At 40.7% G+C, this 22,472-nt stretch overlaps 1 protein-coding gene across 3 annotated transcripts in view; it reads left to right on the top strand.

The window, feature by feature from the left end:
- The window catches only part of MTOR (mechanistic target of rapamycin kinase), a 63,230-nt gene that overhangs the window by 31,425 nt on the left and 9,333 nt on the right, over window positions 1–22,472 (top strand). For all 3 annotated transcript variants that reach the window (XM_064397255.1, XM_064397253.1, XM_064397254.1), the window contains 15 exons: window positions 3,616–3,691; window positions 5,550–5,689; window positions 8,074–8,174; window positions 9,023–9,138; window positions 10,448–10,525; window positions 10,925–11,032; window positions 13,040–13,165; window positions 14,188–14,319; window positions 17,464–17,579; window positions 18,840–18,957; window positions 19,722–19,928; window positions 20,418–20,518; window positions 20,835–20,931; window positions 21,536–21,634; window positions 22,184–22,306. In XM_064397255.1, the coding sequence (XP_064253325.1) occupies window positions 3,616–3,691; window positions 5,550–5,689; window positions 8,074–8,174; window positions 9,023–9,138; window positions 10,448–10,525; window positions 10,925–11,032; window positions 13,040–13,165; window positions 14,188–14,319; window positions 17,464–17,579; window positions 18,840–18,957; window positions 19,722–19,928; window positions 20,418–20,518; window positions 20,835–20,931; window positions 21,536–21,634; window positions 22,184–22,306 (1,738 nt within the window). The remainder of the gene's footprint in view (window positions 1–3,615; window positions 3,692–5,549; window positions 5,690–8,073; window positions 8,175–9,022; window positions 9,139–10,447; window positions 10,526–10,924; window positions 11,033–13,039; window positions 13,166–14,187; window positions 14,320–17,463; window positions 17,580–18,839; window positions 18,958–19,721; window positions 19,929–20,417; window positions 20,519–20,834; window positions 20,932–21,535; window positions 21,635–22,183; window positions 22,307–22,472) is intronic.

Genomic DNA, 22,472 nt, shown 5'->3' with positions numbered 1-22,472 from the left:
AGTCACTTCTGGCTGTGAGGGGATTTTGATTCCCAGTTCATGTCTGGTTTCTGTTTAAATAACCTTTAAAATATGCAAGCAATAGGAATATATTTCTCTTAAGTATTGTTCTTTCTTGTGATTCTACCTCTGTGTACATGTAAAACCTACAGTTTTGATATCTTAATAATCAAGCAGTAGGTTTATGTAGCTTTTCACTACTAATAAAATTTGAAGATTTAAGATTTTTGACCAAGATTTTTATGTTAGGAAGTTAGTCAAGGGTAGTCACTTTTTGTAGGGATAGACTGACATAGCAACTGGAAAATGTTTTTCATCAGAAGGCTTGTTTACATTTTAATATCCCACTCATCATGACCAAGAGCTCCAAATAGGTCAGGGTTGGACATGATTCTGACTATAGTACAGATACTGTTTAATAAACAGGGGTGGAAATTTAAATTACATTGTTCTGTGTAAAGTAATTATGCAGTGGGCCCACATGAGCTGAACTCATACCAAACTTTATTGATAAGAATTAGTTTTGCAACTGATTTATGCTCAATTAGAGGGAAAGTATAAGGCTCTTCTGTTGTTTTGTTGGTTTTGCTAATCACTATTGATTGAATAAAATGTGAAATTGTGGATATTAAGCACTGAAATTAGTGCATTAGTTCAAATTAAAAGTCTAGTTTATCTGACTTAGGAAGTCTTGTTATTTCTGTGGTCTCCCACTTGCAAGCATGGGACAGCTCTGTCTTGAAATAGTTTCAGTATATTTTAGTAAATATGTTAGCATTGAAAACACATAATTTTAAAGCCTTTCCTGAGAGATGTTACCAGTGACCTACCAAACCTATACCTAAGAACTTCTAAAATGTTCTGAATACCCTAAAAATGTTCTTTTACACCCTCCTGCCAAGCCTTCAAGTAGGACGTGGTGGTGGAGTTTTCTCTAGCTTTTTAACAAAAATGAACTGATGAATATGTTCTTCCCTCAGTGGATATGGAGAACAACTGATCTTTTCCTTTAATATTAAACTGAACATTATTCTGAGCTAGGAATAATTGCAAGGACATCTCCAGGTAAACAAAGACTTAAGTCACTGTCCAGCAGCTTAGCCAACAGCATTGGCTCTCATATCTTGAGAGATGTTTTCCCACCTTCTCCTTTCATCCAGAGAGATTTTGCAATTATCTTTTTTCAGCTAGAAGGAGAAATCCATCCCCTTGACTCTAATCCAGTAAACTGCCCTGATTTCCAGCAGCAACACTGGCTAAAAACCCCTGGCAGCTCTGCCTGGCTGGAATATTAGCCCTCAGGGCCTTTTCTGAATGCCTGGATGCTTTTCTGCAGTGTTTTTGTTTCTGTTCAGTCTCCAGCATGGTGGCTAGAAAACAGCTCTGTGGTGCTTTTAAGAGTGTTACAACATTCAGGAAGATTCTGTCTGAGCACAGACTGCTCAGCTCTGCAGGGAGAGGAGCTGTGCCTTCATGGAAGGAAGGTGGAAGAGAAGGAAAGCACAGAATGTTGTACTTGCTTAATGTGTGTTTTGAATGTACCAGGTTAAAATAGTGTGTATTCAAAATAGGCTGGGAGAGGGAATCACAGCATTTATTGCTTTTGCAGAAATGGTCCTAAGCACAGGGAAAAGCAGCTGCAGGGAGAGGCTTATCCCAGTCAGAGGCTTATCCTAGTCCACAAAATTACCTGTCACTGCTCACTGTGTTGTAGATAATTTGTTACAAGAGAGTAATTTATGATTATTAACAACTACTGCTGTGTATTCTTGTAAATCAAAGTATTTCTCCTTTTCCTCTCCATGTTTTCCTTCCCTTTGCTTAAACCTAACCATAAATAGATTTGAGAGTTAATTCTGCTTTGGACAGTCAAGAAAGTAAGAAACAAAAGGAGTAATTGAGTGCACCAGGAAGTGGCAGAAGAGCATTGCTAATTGTGAAACAATAAAAGAAAATGGTCAATTTTGTCAGAAGTGTTGTCAAGAAAGATAACTTGGAAGTGATTAACTGTCTGACATGCTGGAATGTGTCTGCCAATGGCTCTTTAAGTCATCAGGTCATGAAGTGTGACAGCCATTTATCACTTCTGTGAGGCTGCTGCCAAGCTTTCCCTTGGGAAACCAGCTGGAGTTAGTGTGCTCTTTGACTACTTTGTTAAAAAAAATTAAAGAGGTCTGTTTTAAGTGCTTCCTACTGTTGGTACCAGTCATCTTGAACTGTGATTATGGTCTGGCTAAATCTGATTTTAGTTCAACCAGTCCAAAGGCCGAATATCCAGGAGTATTTTACTTAACCTTCACAGGTATCCAGAGTATGTCTGGGAGCTGGATTCTTTACTTGTCAGGAAAGGCTTCCAGAGACAGAAGAAATGTAGCATACATTTGAAAAATGTCCCCTTTTTTGGTCTGTGTATTAATCCCTTCAGTTCTTTAGATTTGCTTCTCTTTACAGATCCCCTGCCCTCGCCTCAGGGGGAAGTCATGTAGCCATTCTGATGATGGCAGGCAAGAAGGAGCATTTCTGAGAGCTCCTGTGTCTGTGGTCCTATCCAAAGACCACTGAAAGTCTCTTTGCACTGCTGTCTGTTGCCATGTTTTGTTTTGTTAATTGTGCTATTTCCTTTCCAGACATTAACTGATGTTAATATTGGGCTGTAGGATGTGTGGTAGGTGCTCAGGTGTTGTGATGTTGCTTTGAATAATTTGCACTGCTGGTTCTCCAGAGTCAGTAGGGAAAGAGGAGGGCGATGAACCAGAGGCTGTTCATAAACAAGCTTTATAAAATAGCAGAAGCTTAATAAAAAGTTGATTTCTTCATTAAATTGGGGTGTAGGAGTAGTGTTACTCACTGAGTACCCCATTTCTGATAGTAAAATAAGGAAACAAATGTGAAATAGGAATTATTTCAGAGGAGAGCTGTAGCTCATGAACTAGAGAATCAGGTTCAAGAGTAGCCTGTTTGCTTGTGCTTCATAAAATTCAGCAGGCCTTGCAAAACAAGTGCCTCCCTGGTACAGACTGAGGATTGGTTGTGATGGCAGCAGTTTCTGGCATATTCTTGAAAACCAGCAAAAGAAAAGTGCCAGTGTTGGTTAGTACCAATACAGAGGCTTTGTATGAACTGTGAAACTGAAATTAGGGTTGCACACTTTTTATGGAATTTCCTGGTGATATTTGTCAGCTGTTTTATTGATATAGACTGTTTTCTGCATCATTAAATTCTCTGCTTTGATTTTTAGAGGAGTTGATGGTTTGTTTAAGAGAATGGGGAGGAAAAAAGTACTGTAAAACTCTTTAAGTACAGCTGTTTGAAAAACCATGCCTTTAAAATGATTGGCAACTATTCTTCTCACTATGCAGGCTGTTACATAGAATTGATAATCAAATACCATCTCTGTTTTGTGTAACAAGTCTTCAGACTGTGTGCAGAGAATGTGTGCACCTGTTGTTTTGAAAATATATGATCATTGTGTGCCTTATTGAGGTTTAATTGTTCATGTGGAAGTCTAAACAAAAAGAGTGTTCTATTGGTAATTCTAAATTATGAACTTTGGTATTATCAAGTAGAAGCTTCTACCAATTGTGTTAAATCATCTTTCTTTTCCTCCCTTTGCAGCATTAACAATAAACTCCAACAGCCAGAAGCAGCTGCTGGTGTGCTGGAATATGCCATGAAGCACTTTGGGGAGCTGGTGAGTCCTACTGGATAATTGCTTCTTCATGTCTTAGGTTTTTATGGTTTCTGTACTTAGTTTTTGGTGGGTGGTGGTGTGTTTTCTCAATCAGTCACATCGAGGTTCTATCCCTGCTTATAATATTTCATTGTTGATAAAGAAAGGCCTTGCTGCTTACAGGGATGTTCAGTGGGCACTTTGCAGCAAATGCTGGGTACAGGAACCGCAAGAAACTTGATTTGGAGGAGAATTTTGCAGCTGCTGTTGATACTAAATGCAGCTGTGAGCAACTTGAAGACAGAAGTCCTTTTATGTAGGATAAGCTGGGAAGGGAGGGAGTTCTTGTTCTAAGCTTAAAGGATTTGAGAAACTGCATCAACACCCTCAAGATCAGGATTTAATGGAAGTTAACCTCTAGTCTCTCTCAAAAGTGTTCACAGGTATTATTTAGAATAGCAAGTTAACCAGTCCCTTACAATTTAGTCTGCTCACCAAAATCAAATAACCCCATTATGTATTTGCTGTGTCTTTCTCAGAATGATTTACCTTTTATTATTCCTTCTCATTTTATGAGTCATTTAATTTGTGTTCAAAGACCAAACCACCTATGGTGTCCTGATAGTTCTGCTGGTAAATAAGGTGGTTTTGCAGTGTTAATTGTTGCAGTGTTTTAGGATAATTAGGAAAAGGAAGGCAGCCATGGAAGCACAGTAGACCAGCCTCTCTAAGTAGTAACCACTAGAAAGTGGGAACCAGGTATGAGCACAAAATGGTGGAAATCCTCGGTGTAGGATTATGTGTGGTTTTGACCTAGACTGGAAAATAAGTCCTTCTGGGAGAAGTACAGACTTCAAAACATCTTTTCAGCTTCTTATAATTCCTTGGGTGGATTGAGCAGAGTTCTGCATTACCTAATTCTGACTTCACTCTTTAGCAGCAACATAGTCTAGCAGTAAATGTAGTTCAAAGCACAGAGCTTGCCAAAATTGAAATTAAATGAAAAGAAATGAAGAGGAGCTGTGAGCTCTACTTTCAGGGACCTAATTGAAATATGACTTAGCTGAGAAGTTAAAGGGCTAAGTGGAAGACCTGGCATGCAAATCGTGGTTTATAGTGACCCTGCCCACAGGTCTGGAAAATAATCTGCTCTGCAGCCTATGTCAAGGCATGAGCTGCCAAAGACTGAGCAGAAAAACACCACCAGAGAAAGGCATGGAAATGTATTAAGGCATTTTATTTCTTGAAAATGAAAAACAAAATATAGAAAGAAATACTGAAGAAAAGGGTTTAACTGATACAGATCACTGCCTAGCTAACTTTTAATGGCTTTGTTACAAACCATTGCCTTCCCTTGTGAAGGGTGTGATTGGGCCCCAACTTCATACTGCCTGCTGTATTAAGTAATTGCCTAGCAGTAGCCAGATGCAAAGTTTGGCCTTTTTTTCTAGTTAGTCATTCCATTCCTGAATGCCAGGTTGTTTTTCTTGTTTGAATGCAGGTATATGCAACAACGGGAAGTGAAATATGTTACAGGTTTACCCTTTCTCCTGTTGCACTCACTCTGCCTCTCCAAAACAAAAAGCACCAGCTGCTGATCTGGTATTTCAGTGGCACTGAGTAAGGGGGTGATGTTGGATTCATCCCTCTGGTAAACCTGAGTTCATTTCTGGGCAGGTGGAGCAGTGCCAGGATTCCAGTTTTCACATTAGCTCAAGGCTCTTCTCTGTGTCACAGGTCTGTGAGGTTATTTAGAATGATAACAGGGTGAAGTGACCCACATAGACACAGAATTTTCTAGGAAAAGCTGTGGTAGTTAATACAGAATGATCAACATTAATCCTGCTGTTTATTTTTACTTTTTTTTCCCCTCCCTTAGGAAATTCAAGCTACCTGGTATGAAAAGCTTCATGAATGGGAAGATGCTCTGGTGGCCTATGACAAGAAGATGGACACAAACAAAGATGATCCTGAGCTGATGCTGGGACGGATGCGTTGCTTGGAAGCACTTGGTGAATGGTAAGAGGGGAATGCCTGAAGAATAAAGAAAAATGGTGTCTTTGTGTTCTCTGGATGCTGTCATTCAGGTGCAAATTTTTTGCCTGAATTCCTATTTACTCCCACTTACTTTGAGTATTTGTGTGGCATCTCACTTTGTTCATTAAAGTCAGAATCAGTAATGGCATCTCTAAGCCTTTTGGGACTGGCCATCTGGTGAGTTAAGGTCTCTCTGGAAGAGAATCTGCAATCTTATAATCAGGCCAACCCCATTTATAACAGAGAAAGACACTGTAGATAGAGGAAACATTAACTGAGCAGAGCTTGTCAGAAAGAGTCATAAAAGGAGCTCATTGTGACCCTCCTTTTTAAACTGATTAAAACATGAGAGATTTCTGTGTTTATTCAGTGTCAGACCTATGCCTTGTAGAAGGATGAGGTTTTCCTTACTAGTCTTTTTCAGCATTTCTTAAGCCTTGTCTTTGTGGACATTTAATATTTCAAGTTTTGTGTCAAACATCTGTCGTCAGCACATAACTGACTGGAATCAGTGTTTGTGACAGGGTGAGCTGCTGGTGACTTACAGCTTGCTACTTAACTGGGGGCTTCTGTTTTTTCTGGCTGTTCAAGTCCAAGAAGATAATTGGAGAAGGCACCCTGTTCAGTGTGGCGTGCAGTTCTACCCAGGGGCAGGTGTGGGTTCGTCCAGGTTCCACCTCTTTTCTGAGCTTTGCATATGACAAGCTCTCTCCTGATGGGTCCTGACATGAACCCAGGGGATGGGACCACAGTAAGGAGATTCCTCTTCACTAAAGTCATTTTAGTGCTAGAAACAGAACTGCTGGAGAAACTTCATTCTGGCATCATTTTCTGCTCTTTTTGTTTCTAAACAAGGGTGAGACATACAGGGTGTAGCTTTTCTAGTAGGGAAAATAGGTCCTCTTACTGGGCATTCCTAAACCAGCTTTTGTACAAGTAGGCTGTTCTCACCAGGGATTTGAAGAATTTTTCCCCCCTGCAGGATGTGTATTTGTGTTAAGTGTCCTTTCTGAACCTCCTACTTATTCATGTATCAGCACCAGATCTATGGAACAACAGAAGGACAATTTTCCTCTGTTGGAGCTAGATATCATGAATTTATTGGTAGTCTGTAGTGACCAGAGCAATCAGAGTCTCTGAGTTCTCTTGTGGGACTGGAGTCCAGCTCTGTGCAGGTGTTTTTACAATTCAGAAGTGCTTTGGCAAAGTGCAGTCTGCTGCCCTGCAGCTGACTCTGGAGATGTCATCCTGAGGCTGAGGATTCCACAGTTTGGCTGCTGATATTCTTCAGGAGCCTTCAACTTGACTGACTGTGCTGCTGGAGTCTGCCTCACGGGATAAGGCAGATAATCTAGAATGATGTTGTGCAGCATCACTATTTCAGTATTCTGCTGTGATATTTTTAGAGTACAGCCAAAACATTCTTAGCCATTCATCTCCTCATATAGTTATTCCTGTAGGAGCCATAGTGTTTTATCAGCATCTATGAGGTCCTGATTTACTGCTGTTGCAAGGTTTGGCTTGGTTTTACATTTGCTTTGGGGATTTTTTCCCCTCCTGGGCCATTAAGCTGTCAGAATTACTGTCTTGCCTGTGGCAGCCCATTGGTTCTGTTTGACTAACTCATCTTTCCTTTTGGGAGGGGAGAGGATAACACTAGGGCAAGCAAGTTGTTCTCCCTCACAGTTGGCAGCTGTTTCACTGCTACAGAGTATCCAGCCTGAGAAATCCTGGAACTGCAACACCCAGGGTAATTGCTTCTATTAGTGCAGCATTCACAGTTGATTTGAAAGAAATAATATAAAAAATCCTGGTGCTTCCTCTCCACTGGAGATGAAAGATTCAAATGCCCTCTGAGATCCTGCCGTGACAAGTCTCCATATGAGGTTACAGCAACATTCATTCTTCAGTCTTTGTCTTCAGACCTGATGTGTTAATTCAAATTGTTGGCTAGTAGGAGCCATGCCCAAGCTGTCCAGATCATGACACTTGCAAAAATTTTAAGCATCCTTTTTTTGGTGATGGTTTATTCGTTTTCTTGAGTATTTCTTTTCCTGTATTTATAAACTGGCATTATCTGTCCAATTTTAAACTAGGCGTTAACAGTTACTGAGGAACAAATGCAAACTTCTTTGGATGTGTATTTTTAAAACATAGTATACATTAAAATTATTTTCTGATGAATAGGATATTTGTCATCAGACTAGCATGGTTGAGTTGGCCAGAGGAGTCAAATCCAATTCTCCACTCAGTATAAAAAGAACAGTGGGGCTGGTTGTTGTCTTATCAGTGGGAAGTGGTTGTTTAATGAGGCATAATTCTTGGAAGAGGCTTTTTGCTGATCAGAAATTGTGGATTCTTCTTAGGGGGCAACTCCACCAGCAGTGCTGTGAAAAGTGGACCCAGGTGAATGATGAAACTCAAGCTAAGATGGCCAGGATGGCTGCTGCTGCTGCTTGGGGCCTAGGTAATGTATCCTCCTGTGCTGGTGTGCAGCAGCCCATGAGGTGCAAGCACAGATAGTTTTAACTGACTTCAGAGCTACAGAATACAGGAAACAGCAACATCAAGTAACCACATTATTTACACTGGGGAATGAAGTGTCATTCCATATTGAAGTCCTTTGGAAAACCTGCATTTACATCAAGTGTCCCAGTGTGGACTCCAGTAACAGAGTGGTCTGAGCAGATGATTGGTTGCTTTAATGCTCACTTTTGCTTGGCTTTACACTGAACAGAGCTCAGGCTGGAAATAAGATAAAAAGACTTTCTCAGATCTATGGCAGACTATTGTTTAGAACAAGAACAGTATCTGCTCAACATTTTAGAGGTATATCTGCAGAGTAGACAATCTTAAGTGAATAAATCTATAGTAGTCCAAATGTCCATTTGTGTTGTTAACAAGATATTTACTGGGGAGGCTGATAAATCACTTGCTCTCTGCCAGCCTTTGCTGAGAAAAATTCATCTTCTGCTTTGAAGATGAATTCATCTTCTGCATTTTCATTCAAATGTTCTGGAAGTGTCAGAATTTTAATTGTTTCATTGTAAAGAATGAAAGAACCTTTTCCACAAGGATAACAATTTGTCTGGAAGAAAACTGCCTTTGTTTTTCTTGTCTGTAGCTATGTGAATGTTTATGTATTTAATAGTGTCCCTACCAAAGACAAGCTGTTGGAGAGCTGACTTAAATGCAAAATTACCACACAGCACTCAGGCCTCAGCACTGATGTCTAAGCACTAAGTCATAGTTCTGTTCTGTTCCCACTTGGCAGGGAAGGCTGTTGTGTTACTGAGGATCTCTGTGTCTCTGCAGGTCAGTGGGACAGCATGGAAGAATACACCTGCATGATCCCCAGGGACACCCACGATGGTGCTTTCTACAGGGCTGTACTGGCACTGCATCAAGACCTTTTCTCACTGGCTCAGCAAGTAATTATCCTCCTTGTTGGTGTCCCAAAATTTGGTTTAAGATGTTCTAGGCTACAGAGTTTCCTGGAAAAACAGGCTGTAGTAAAGCAGTTGGCTATGACCTATGAATTGCCCAATAATGTGTTTTCCATGGATATTTTAGACCTGGGTGATAGCTCTTACCTTGTATTTCCAGAAACACAGCAGTGAATGTATTGACAGATAGTGCTGTAGAACAATAGAATGCCTTTGTCATTTTTTGGCTTCTTTTACCTCTTTTGTAGACAGGCAGGGCACAAGGATTATCTCAGCAGAGGTTCTGTTCTACAAGGCACTGATTGTAAATTTCCAGGAATGCCTGAGACACCTGTAAGATTCCTAATGGATTTTTTGTGCACTTCTGTCTCTTACAGCTTTTTCAGTGAAGTGCTCACATATATCATGTACAATAATCTTAATTTTTCTGGTAGCACTGATAAAGGAATAAGTCTGATAAAGGAATGAGTCTATTAAACAGAGCTTGTAATTTGTATTTGTAATGCCTCTTTGTCACAGAGGAGATTTGCAGAGTGACTCTGTAGATGTGAAACGTGTTGTTTACTTTCCAAGGAAGCTCAAGTCCCATGTCTCAGAATTCTGTGCTGGCTTGCCAGCTTAGATAAAGGAGTAATTCAATCTGTGCTGTCAAAACCCATAAATAGATTTTTGGATGATGTGCACAGTAAAATTAACCAGGCATTCAAAAAGGTAAAGTTTGTGATTAACCTTTAACATTTTGAACAGGAAAAGCTATAGGTGAGAGATTATATAATGACTAGAACTAGAGCAGGATTTATTTCATGCTTGAAGAGCCTGTCTTAGTTTAAGGATGAGAAATGAAATTTGCTGTCCTGTAAAATTCATAAAATCCTGTTGGGTTATGTAAAACCGTGAAAGCTATTTTCTTGCATTGTGTGGTAGCAAGAGCCATTTCTTTAGGCTCTTTTTTGTAACCAACTCTTTTGCAGTAAAATGCGAACCTTTCCTCTACAAATGTTGTTAATGATGATCTCTACAATCACAGTAGGATTAGAAATACTGCAGACTTTGATTTTCTAGGAAGACAAACTTCAAATTGTGCAGGTGATGACTGAAGGTCCCTTGACTTCCCTTATACATGCCCTGGCCACTGTTTTCCTGTCAAACGTTTCTATTTATAGGATCCTTTCCCAGAGAGAGGAAAGTGAGAACAATGCCAGCTTTGTTCATGAGATGGAACAGCTGAACAGCAGCTCCAACAGCTGACTCTAGATAAAGCACACTACTTTTGCCCCAATATCTTCTATTTCAGTGCATTGACAAAGCCAGAGACCTGCTGGATGCTGAGCTGACTGCCATGGCAGGAGAGAGTTACAGTCGAGCCTATGGGGTAAGTGTAGCTCTCAGCCTTCACTCCCTTCCTTCACTTCAGCTTCAGAATATCTCTAAAAGTTGCATAAAACTTCAGAGAGGTGCTTGTCTTGAACATAAAACCTATGTAGGCCCACAAGCTAAATGGCTTTTGTCAGATAAAAATACAACTTTGCAGGAGCAACTTTAGGACAAACTAAAAGTGAGTGAGGTGAGGTCCACCCCCTCAAAAGAAATAAGAGTTGACATTTAGGAAGTTTGAGTTTGAATCAGCTGGTCATCTAGGTACCAGCATATAGCAGTTGGTCCTTTATCTGTTGGGCAGCCTATGTAGTTAAGATTTCAATGCCAAAATACTGTTCCTTAATTATAGATTTGTTCTGTAGTGATTGGGATGGAATGTGATTTTTTCCTTCAGGCTATGGTATCCTGCCAGATGCTGTCAGAGCTGGAAGAGGTTATCCAGTACAAACTTGTACCAGAGCGCCGTGAGATCATCCGCCAGATCTGGTGGGAAAGACTGCAGGTACAGCCATGGAGGGTCAGGGATGGAGATGCTGGTGGGCTGCCATGAGCAGCTTCCTTTTGGGTCACTGTGGTGGCTCAGCAAATCTTTCCATGTCTCTTTCCATCCATGCTCACGTGGCTGTGTGTTCCATCTCCTTTCTGCTTGTCCTGCTTGCTGGGGTTTTTGTTTGGGCTTTTTTTTTTTTTTCCAAATTTATGTTCCTGAGGTCTCAGCTCATATGATACTTTAGAACTAAGCCTTGAAATAGATGTGTACAGAAGAGAGACACTAGTAACATCCCCAAGGCTGCTTATCTCAGTATTGGATTATATCTGGAAATACTGATTTAGATCAAGCTAGTTTGAACTTTTTGCCTGGCTGGCTGGATTTTAAGAAGTGAATTCTCTCCAAATGTTGGAAAACTGGTCATAGAATTCACATGCTTGTAAAATAAAAGATTATCCTGTTCCTTTTGGACCTCTTACAAGAACATTTCCAGCTGATTGGTAACATTTAGGGACATTACTTAGTGGTGGAATTGGCAGTGTTAGGTTTATGGTTGGACTTGATAATCATAAAGGTCTTTTCCAACTTAAATGATGCTATGATTAACTTTGACCTTTCAGAAGAGACCTTTAGCAATGTTCATTTTCCAGTATTGAAAGAGAAGTTTGTGCTTTTCTTATGCTAAACATCAAAAATCCAAAGCACCTCTGAAAATTTAAATCAGACAAATATTTGACACTATTTCCTTACAAGAGGCTACAGTGAAAGTGAATACCCTCAGATGCAGTAGTACATACAAGAATCCTGTTTAAATAGAGGTGGGTGATTCCTGCAAGAGAAGGGGGTAAAAGAAAAAAAGGGCATAACTAAGGTGAAATGCTGCCTGGAGGAAGAACTTGTCCCTGTGCAGAGTTCTTCACTGGCAATGCTATAATCTGCCACCTTATGAAAGCCTGCTGTATATTTTTTAGCTGTTTGGGAAACTGTGACAAAGCTTTTAGTCTCCCATCTGCATTCCTGGCTGGAAAAGCTCAGGACCATTCCACTGGGGTAGAGAAACTGAAGTGGCAGGAAATGTAATGTCTGAATGCAGCTTTTTATAGTCCTGAAAGCAGTACAAGCAGTTCTTGAATATTTTATAGGTGTTTTTAATAGTTTTTAAATGCCTATTGGAAGAAGTTTATCTGGGCATTAGGGAACAAGCTTTGCCTAACTTCCCAGTTCTCAACTTGGGAGAAAAGAAAAAGGGAAAGAATAACTTATTTGGTGCTAAGGTCCTTTCTGTCATTGGAAAATCTTTTGTTTACCTCAAAATCAAGTAGGTTCTGGCTGAATAGAGGATCACTGTTACCCTGCACTTGGCCACTATACCATGCACCATGGATTTAGTTGTTATGGTCCCTTCCACAGTTCTACTTCTCTGTGGTACCCTTGAATGTTTGAAATACAGACTCATCCTGCTCTGACAGTGTTGTGCCTCTCCCATCAGACAGACAAGAACCAGACAATGCTTGCACAAGCAGCACAGCAGCTGGAGCTGCAGTTTCTGGCAGAAAACCAGTTTAGAGGTGCCAGCCTCCAAAAGGAATACATGCAAGGCAAAGAAAAAGAGCAATGACAAAAATATCTTTGCAACCATTTGGTTTTCTACCATCTCCATGTTGAGATTTAAACCAAAAATAGGTGGAGAAGGCACTTTGGAAGGCACTTTGACTCACTTGGGAATTATATGAAGAGTTTTTCTGATTCTTGGATGTGTTTCAGCTTTAGGAGCTTTTCTCCTCTTTCCATTAGAGGATATCATTAGACTGCAAGCACTGAGCTGCCTGCAGATTGTGGGTCAGGGACTGAACCTTCTTCACACACTGCAGTGTTAAAGAAATAGTTCCTAATGTCAGTCTGCTGTAAATTATGGGCACAGAAGTCTCTATTTTGATGGAAGTCCCTTCAGATTCTGAATCAAGGTTCTGTGCAGTACACTGGAGACCAAACACTGACAAGTTCTCTTTTTCCTCTCAGGGCTGTCAGCGGATCGTGGAAGACTGGCAGAGGATATTGATGGTCCGGTCTCTTGTTGTGAATCCTCACGAGGACATGAGAACTTGGCTCAAGTATGCCAGCTTGTGTGGCAAGAGTGGGAGGCTGGTGAGCATTGTCAGGCTCTGTCCTCTTCAGCAGGTTTTTGGATGATTGGCTTTTACTGTGCTGCTTCAGCCTTGAGCATTCCTAAATGCTTTCATTGCCCGAGTGGGATGGGCTCTCCTCTCAGGAAGAAACTAGTCAGAAATTGTTGAAATGCTAAAATTGTAACCAGCATAAAGTTCATGCTTGTAGACAAGGTTATTTTTGTGGGACTGATAGTATACCTGAGAGCCCCTGGGCCAATTTTTCATTGCATGCTGTAACTGGAAGGTTTTATGCACTACTGGAGTTTATCAATACTAGCTCTCTCTGCTAGGGCAGAGAGTCAAATCTAGAATGTGATGTTACTGTTGCACATTACAGTTCTATTTTAACATTCATCACAACATTTACCAAATACTTGAAATAGAGACTTTACACTTTCTACTGGCTTCTGAAACAAGAATCTAATGCCCTGATCCAAAGGAAGACATATGGTTTGTCATGTGGTATGCTTATGAGTCCAGGGAGTCTGCTGGGTCTGTGTTGTAACTGGAGGGTTGTAGCCATGATATTTTCTGAAAAATCCTTTTGCTAGGATTTTTCTCCTGAGGAGCCTCAGGAAAGAAATGTAAACATTAATTATCTGCTGCTGTGGAATGCAACAGGTGCATCTGTGATTGGTGCATGTTGGTTGTTTCTAATTAATGGCCAATCACAGTCAGCTGGCTCAGACTCTCTGGGAGTCAGGAGCTTTTGTTATCATTCCTCCCTTGTTCTTTCTAGCCTTCTGATGAATCTTTTCTGTCTATTGTTTTAGTATAGTTTTTAGTATAGCATTGTAATATATATCGTAATATAATAAATCAACCTTCTGAAACATGGAGTCAAGAGTCTCATCTCTTCACTCATCCTGGCACCCTCAAACACACCCACAGAGGGTCAGATGTGCTTTTTTAGTGTTGGACAATTCTGAAGCAATATAAGCCAGAGGTAACAATGACAATTATGTTTTAACCTGCTTTTTGTCTTTTCCACTTCTCCAGGCTTTGGCCCATAAGACCCTAGTCCTGCTGTTGGGAGTAGATCCATCTCGCCAGCTGGATCACCCTCTGCCAACAGTCCATCCCCAAGTGACCTATGCATACATGAAGCACATGTGGAAGAGTGCCCGTAAGGTACAGGAGAGCACACTGCTTTGTTTCACTGCTCAGCTTTTGTGCAATGCCATACATGTCAGCTCTTCATGTTCCCAACAGAACAAAGGCAAAGATGGATGTTTTACTTTTGTTCCTCTAAAAGAGAATAACTTAATTCCTTTCCTCATTGTTATTCAGATCATAAGCTTTTTATTTTCTTTAAAGCTCTGTAACGCAGAGAAAACCTGGCCCTAATTTTATTTCATATATGGAAAGATTATTTTTGCTGAACCTGTAGCTGGTACCCAAAGGATGCAGCCAGGATTAATGGTCAGTAGTTGCTCTTTTGTCCTGTGTAGGTTTGCTGCTTGACTTTTCATCCACTGTTTTGATTGCCAGGTCTCTACACTGTACCTCTGGTCAGGGTCACATGAAGAAAGAGGAAAGTTAAGGGGGGGTTTATTACCAGTTTTAGAAGTGTCCTGAACAGTTTGCACTTAGTTGCTGAGCAGAACTGATTTTTACTGAAGAGATTATCAGAAATTTCTAACTGAAAGACAGCTGAAAAGTACAGGGTTTTGTCATGGGAACAGTTTGGCACCAGAGAGCCCAGGGTGAATGTTTTTGACATTGCAACACAGGGAGAATTTACGTAATCAAATCCAATAAGCTTCAGACTGGATAAGTTATCTTTTTTTTTAATATACATTAAAGCCTCCATTTATCCTCATATTCTGCCACATCTTTATTTTTTCTGCCTTGGGATTGCCAGCACTGGAGCAGAGCCATTGCTGTGGGAACATTGCCACAACTAACTATTCTTGATTTGAATTAAAAAGGCAGAAGGAGCTGTTGCTGAGACCCTGTTCTGTTGGCTCTGTAAAACAGTGAAATAGCTTCTTACAGTCTTCAGTAAATGAACCCAGAAGTGTGTGGGGTCTCTGCCTGTCTCTGTGAGGAAAACTGTGTTTTGTGGTGTTTGATTTGTGGTCAGGAAGTAGATGGGCATGGTGCAGGACACGGGGGCAGTGGTGGAAAGCAGAATGAGAGAAGGCACAAAGATTAAGGGGGTAGGAGAACATGTCTAAAATTAACTGATGGAGAATAAATGGTCCCCTTGAAGATGGGGGAAAACTGATACCAAAATAGGTAAATGATACATAGTTACACCTGGTGATGTGTGTAGTTTTATGTAACTGTGTGTGTTCATTTGATTTGGTATCCTAAGTAATAACCTGCTGATGTAGGCTGGTATGGTGGGAAATGACCATTTTTTCCTAGCTCAGCAGTTCAGGGTTCATTTGTTGACCTAAAATGGCAGTTTTTCAGTACTGCCATTTTGGCACTTGTCAAATCCAGCAGGAAAAAAGCTGGCATCCAGAAGGAAACCAGCCATATGGCACTTGCAGAGCTCCACAACAGTCTTCTTAAACAACAGATTAAAATTGATATGTAAACCCTATTAGATTTCTTCTAACAAAGACCTTTGCCAGCAGCTGCATTCTAAGCCATATCCCATAGAAAGGATGCATACAAACTTAGGAATTCAGTTGTTCTAGAAAACTTGCTGCTTTCAGTCTTAAATGCTCCTTCTGTCAGTTTATGGCCATCAGTTTTCAATATTAGTGGAAACTGAAGACCAGATTGTTGGGTGTATCTAGTATGAGAGGGGCACATAAAAAGATTCTGTAGTAATTCTGTTTGGCAATATATTTTGCCTATTTTTAGTGGATGTCTAGCATAGCTATTTATAAGACTGTTATTTACACCCCCCCAGTCCCTTCTGTCTAGGTTACCAGCTATGGAATGCACCATATTAATGTTATGAGTATAATCAATTCTTTTATTTCACCCTGGGCTAATACCCTTTTTCCTCACCTCTGAGTTGTGCATGCTGATATTTGAACAGGATAGATGAGACATTTGAGCTCAAGTGGTTTTTGTCTCTAACATAGCTCATTCCTATAGATACACAGAAGTAAATTAGGCTTCTAACTGCATATTCTGCAGTTCCTAACCTGAAATGACCTTGCAGATTGCAGGAGCTTTATTCTTAATTCTTTCCAGTGAAGCGTGCATATGTTTTTCTGAAATCTTTATTCATGGGTTCTCCTACCCCAGAATACACTCCAAGGAATTTTAAAAATATATTTTCCCTCAGAATTTGGTAGTGAAAGTTGCTTTAGCACTAGTGCCCTGTATAATATTCTGGCAAAGGAGTAATGCACATTTGAACTTCTTCAATAACTATAGGAGAAATCTAGACTTTAATTTGTTGAAACAGCTCATGGTGTGTACTTCAAGCCTAGACAAATCTGAAAGGTTAGGAGAGAAGATCAGAAAGCTGCAAGTTTTCCTTCAGGCATTATTTTCTCAAATTGTCATGGGTTTGGGGGTTTTTTTGTGGTTTTTTTTTTTGTTTGGGTTTGTTTTTTTTTTTGTTTTGTTTTGGGTTTGTTGTTGTTGTTGGTTTGTTTGTTTTGTTTTGGGTGGGTTTTTTGGGGGGTTTTTTTTGGTTTGTTTTTTTTTGGTTGGTTGGTTGGGGGTTTTTTGTAGGTTTGGGGGTTTTTTTTGTTGTTGTTGTTTTGGGGTTTTTTTAATGTCTGCCCTTAGCATATTATAGGTAGACTTCTCTGGATTTGTGATCCTGTCTGTTCAGTTTTGTCCTGGTCAGATACAGTTTGTAAGCTGTAAACATTTGATTGTTGCAATTGCCAGGCTAAGCTCATGCTCAGCAGAAAATGAGATCTCTCTGTATCTCACACTGTGTGGGCAATAACAGGACATCTCTGCTGTTGAAGCTTTCCCCCTGTGCAGGTGACCTTGTTGCTTTGGCAGAGCAGAGTTCTTGCACATCAGAGCACGGTGTTAACTTGAGTTATGGTCAGTCACACCTCTGGCTCTCTGTCTGACAGTGAAGGTGTGCCTGGCATCAGAAGGATGCAGTTGTTTGTTCCTCAGTTTAGCAATTTCAGGGACAATAAGAATCTCTAACCTCTTCATTTACTTAGACATATTGAAAGTGTAAAGTGACTTTAGAAGGATATTAGTGGCTGAAAAGCTTTGAAAGAAAACAGAACCGTGTATTTTTATTTCTGTGAAAATCATTTCTACATTGTCTTTCTCCCTTGAGAAATGCTGTTTAAGGCCTGTGGTGCTCACTGCTCCATCATCCCGTTGCAGATCGATGCGTTCCAGCACATGCAGCACTTTGTGCAGACCATGCAGCAGCAGGCCCAGCATGCCATCGCCACTGAGGACCAGCAGCACAAACAGGAGCTCCACAAGCTCATGGCACGGTCAGCACGGGGCACCCTTTAGCTCTAGGCTGAAACTGAGGGCATTCCTGAGGTGCAGGGTCCCTGGAGGTGACACATTTCAGACAGAGCTCATGCTTTGATTAAAAGAAAGGGATTTCTCATTTAGCTGCTTTGGTATTACATTCTCATCTGCCATGTAATGCTCAGTAAATGTTACTGGGACACATCAGCCCAAACAAGCTTATATTAGCTGCTGGTGCCTGGTTGTATTTTTCCAGCACTGTGGCTGGTTGGCAGGAGGCAGAGCTCTCAGCATGTCTGTTTCTTTGCTTTTCAGGAGATTCGGTCACTGGGAAAGAAACACTTCCCACACGCCTGGCATATCTGTATTAAGAGCACAGGCTGCCAAGCACAACAGCAGTGCTTTGGGCAGTAGGTGCCTAGCATGTGATGGTCTCTTACAATACTGTTGCATAAAAACCTTTTCTCCATTTTTCTCTGTGGATCTGTAGGTGCCAGATCTGGTTATTTCAGTTTAAATTGAAAATTACATAGTGCTTTCTATTGAAGGTTTGCTTTTTTTGAAGGGTGTGCACTCAATTTGCTTTTATGAGGATGGGAACCTTTGGTAAAACCATTTTTTCAGTGACTATAATGGAAAACAAATTTGTAATGATTTGCATAGAGTATTTGTCTTGCACAATGCTTCCTGGAAAACTCAAAATACAGAAAGGACAGCCATGTCCTAACTGTGGCATTTAAAGCCTGCTGAGGGAGCAAAGTATTAAGTTTTGCACAAACCTTGACAACCCCACCCTGCTGCAATAAAAATATGTTGTTTTTCCTTTCCTCTAGGAGGGAATGACTTAATGGGGTTCTGGCTGGGGGAAGAACAGTTCCTCTGTGTTTGTTTCATTGTTGGTTTGTCTCCCCAGAAGGCTCATTCATGTGGTCTCAGTACAGCTCAGCAGCACGTGTGTGCAATTTATCAGCACACACTGATGAAGTCTTTCAATGTTGTTGTTACCTACTTCTTACATTTATTTTATAACTTATACAGATGAGGAAAAAAAGTTTGATCCCCACCTTTCCTCTTAAATTAAACCTTCAGCTAGTTAGTTCCACACTTCAAGCAAGATGGAGATATTTGGGGTATTGCATCCAGCCTGTAGGAGAAGCTACCTGACTGGATTCAGCACATGGAATGTCTTCTAGACTCCAGACAGCAAGTTTGCCTTTTAATCCAGAGGCTGTGTTTTCATTTTAGGTTTTGAATCAATAATCCCTTTGCTTAATTAGGTGTTTCCTGAAGCTGGGTGAGTGGCAGCTGAACCTGCAAGGCATCAATGAGAGCACCATCCCCAAAGTCTTGCAATACTACAGTGCTGCAACGGAGCATGATCGCAACTGGTACAAGGTCATTACACAAAAGTGTCCAGATCAATTTTATCAAATCCCATAGTACAGGAAAGGAAGGTGTTCATTGGAAGACCTCCTGTAACTGTCTGCCTTGTTACTGCCAGTAGGATTTAAAAAAAACCAAAACAGAACCAAAAACACAGAGAAAGTGGCCCAAAGCAACCATGAGATTTTTGTTTAGAATTTTATCTGGTTGGTAAAACTAGGCCACAATTCAGTTTCTGTTCATGCTTTTGAGACTCTCTCCTGTTGTCAGTTAGCAATGAAGGAGAAAGAAAATGGAAAAATTTAGCTTGTTCTCAGTAATTATACTTGAGTGAGGAAAGTAGCCCTGTTGTTAATTCTCCAAAGAGTCTTTGATTTCTTGGTTGTGATATTTCAATTAATATTTGGTGCCAGATCTTCTCTGGGGCAGTCATCTCCTGTATTTTTTCCCATTACACATCCCCGAGTCCTAACATACTAATTGTCATTTTAGCCTTTGAAAAATTAAGCTATATGCAAATATAATTTAGTTTTTGGTACAGAGCTCATTTGCTTTAATATTCAACAGGGAGTTCCAGGCCAAGAACTCAACATGATATTATTTAAGATAATAAGACAGTTCAAATTACAAGCAATTAGAGAAATCAAAGCACTGTGTTATCTGCAGGAGATTACTTAATGCTGTTGTTTGCAGACACAGAAAGGTTGGATTATATCTAACAATTAGGAAGTGCCAGTTGCAGCAAGGAGTCTGACTTCTGTTCTGTCCTGTTGCAGGCCTGGCACGCCTGGGCAGTGATGAACTTTGAAGCAGTGCTTCACTACAAACACCAAAACCAGGCCAGAGATGAGAAGAAGAAACTCCGTCATGCGAGCGGAGCCAGCATCACCAGCGCTAACACTGAGGGCAGCAACAGTGAGAGTGATGCAGAGAGCACTGAGAACAGCCCCATCCCATCCCCAGTGCAGAAAAAAGTCACTGAGGTACCCCCCTTCCTCCCTCTTCTTGTTGAGAGATTGGTACTTACTGCTTAGACACAGGAAAAAAATTGTGGGCTAAATTAACTCAAATGATTATTAGCTGTGACATAAAGGGGCTGTCGTAGGGGATGCAGTGCATTAACAAATTCTGCTGGTTAGACCCTTCATGGAAGACTCTGAGGAATCTCTTTCATTCACCAGTTATAGTAGGGTGGTAGTTTTTAGGCTGTTGTCCATAGCTTTGCAAACAAACTGAAGTATAAAACCATTTCACAGCATTTTCCCTGCCAGGCTGAAAGACCTTTGTGTAGTCAAGCAAAACACAAAATTCTATGAGCAACATGTCCTGTGAAGAGTAGGAGCAGAAGTCAGCTACAGTGGGGATTAGATCTCTATTTCCACATCTTTCTTCCTCTTTCCCCTCCTTGAGTTTAGGGTTCGTGGGGGCTGATGTGTTTGCATAGAACTAATGCAGCAATTTCATTCCTAAAGGATTTATCCAAGACCCTCTTGATGTACACAGTCCCTGCTGTCCAGGGTTTCTTCAGATCCATTTCTCTGTCTCGAGGAAACAACCTACAGGACACTCTAAGGTACATAATAAAGCACTTACATTTCATAGTAAATGAAATCCAGCTGATAAGAACACATGGTTTCAGATTAGGTAGAACACATTTCTGCTCTTTTTTGTTGTGGTTGAATTAAGTTAATACTTTGGTCTAGGCTAATTTTTGTTGGATGGATTATCCCTGCTTTCTGAGGGTTCTGGGAAGAAAAGTTGCTTGTAAATAGGTTTTGGGTTGAGGGTTTTTTGTGGGGGTTTTTGTGCTGGGGTTTTATTTGTTGGTTGGTTGGTGTGTTTTGTTTTGGTTGTGTCTTCGTAACAACAAAAGTATTTCTCTTTTTCAGAGTCCTTACTCTGTGGTTTGACTATGGTCATTGGCCTGATGTGAATGAGGCTTTGGTAGAAGGAGTCAAGGCAATCCAAATAGACACTTGGCTGCAGGTAACTAACACAAAGAGAAATCACAGTTCTGGGGGTAGTTTGGGGATTTGCTGCATGATATCTGTTATGATCCCTTGCTAAACAATCCTCCATGGGTGAGCGCTGAGAGCAGTGTGTAGTGCAGTCTGTAACTGATTTAACAAGGATCTTGAACAGAAGAATGAGAAATGTTTCTGTATTTATATGCAGATTAGTGCATATTAATGAGAAAGAAAATTCTTAAATGAAAGATGATATGCATTCAGTGGTGATCAAGTATAAAACACCACTGTCATGCTTTGATGTAGTTCACAGTCTATTTCAGGATTGCCTTGTAGAATGATTCTTGTAATTAAATTTTAAAATACTTTATTTCCTATTTAAGCATTATACTTCAAGAAGCATCTTCCCTTAGCAGGATCCTGTAGCAGTTTTGCACAGAACAGTTGTGATCTCATTGAGCTGTTGTACATTTCTGTTTGGAACCTCTGACCAACTCAAAAATGAGTGGTGGGCTTCCCTCTCTCCTTTAGACACTGTGAGGTCTCCAGGAGAGGGCAGAACAAGTGGTGCACTGAACATATGAGATGACAGGAGTGTTTCTTTTCCTTATCCTTCCTACTAGGTTATCCCTCAGCTCATTGCCAGAATTGACACCCCTCGGCCGCTGGTGGGACGTCTGATCCACCAGCTGCTGACGGACATCGGTCGGTACCACCCGCAGGTAAGCGTGAGCTCAGAGCAGGAACCTTCACAGCTGTGCACTGCCTGCTCAGCAAGTCACAGCCAGGGGTGGCAGTGAGGATGGGGACAGTTTCTGTTGCTGCTGCTGCCGCTTTCACCTCAGCGCTTCACATAAAAATGGAAGGAGGTGAATGAGCCAGGCAGCCTGGGAAGAGCTCTTTGTCTAATGTAATGTAATGTCTGCTGGGCAGTGCTAATCCCCTTAAATGTCTGTATGTGACTACTAAGAGCCTACCTCACAGGTTTTTATCTAAATTTCTTTCCACAGTGTGGAATATCACAAAATCCTATTTTTCTTCTTCCAGAGGCTCTCAATGTTGTTCTGCTGTTCAGTGAATTAAAGTCTTGACAGCCTGTTGTTGGATCAGAAGACTTTCAGTAGTAAAATCCTATCACTACTTTTCAGAAGCAATCTTGCTTCCTCCTGTTGATCCCTAAGGCTTCTGTTTGTTAATGCTTTGTTAATTATTTAAGTTTATGTAGCTCTTCTGTGGGGTTCTAAAGTATTATTGGTTGCTGTCCCTTGCAGGCTTTGATCTATCCTTTGACTGTGGCTTCTAAATCTACGACCACTGCTCGGCACAATGCTGCAAATAAGATCTTGAAAAACATGTGTGAGCACAGCAACACTCTGGTGCAGCAAGCAATGATGGTGAGTGCTCAGTGTAGCATTAAGTTTGTTATGTTGGATGGATGTATTTCAGTTATAGTAACACAAAATGACTATTCATTGTTGATTCTGTTCAAGTATAATTAATTTGGGGTATTTGCAACTGGTAGAAGTTACAGTATTAGTGTGATTTCCAGAGAATGCTTCC

This window comes from Passer domesticus, chromosome 22, assembly GCF_036417665.1.
Source record: "Passer domesticus isolate bPasDom1 chromosome 22, bPasDom1.hap1, whole genome shotgun sequence".
Lineage (NCBI taxonomy): Eukaryota > Metazoa > Chordata > Aves > Passeriformes > Passeridae > Passer > Passer domesticus.
Note: the sequence above shows the minus strand (reverse complement) of the source record. Positions and strands in the feature narration are given on the sequence as shown.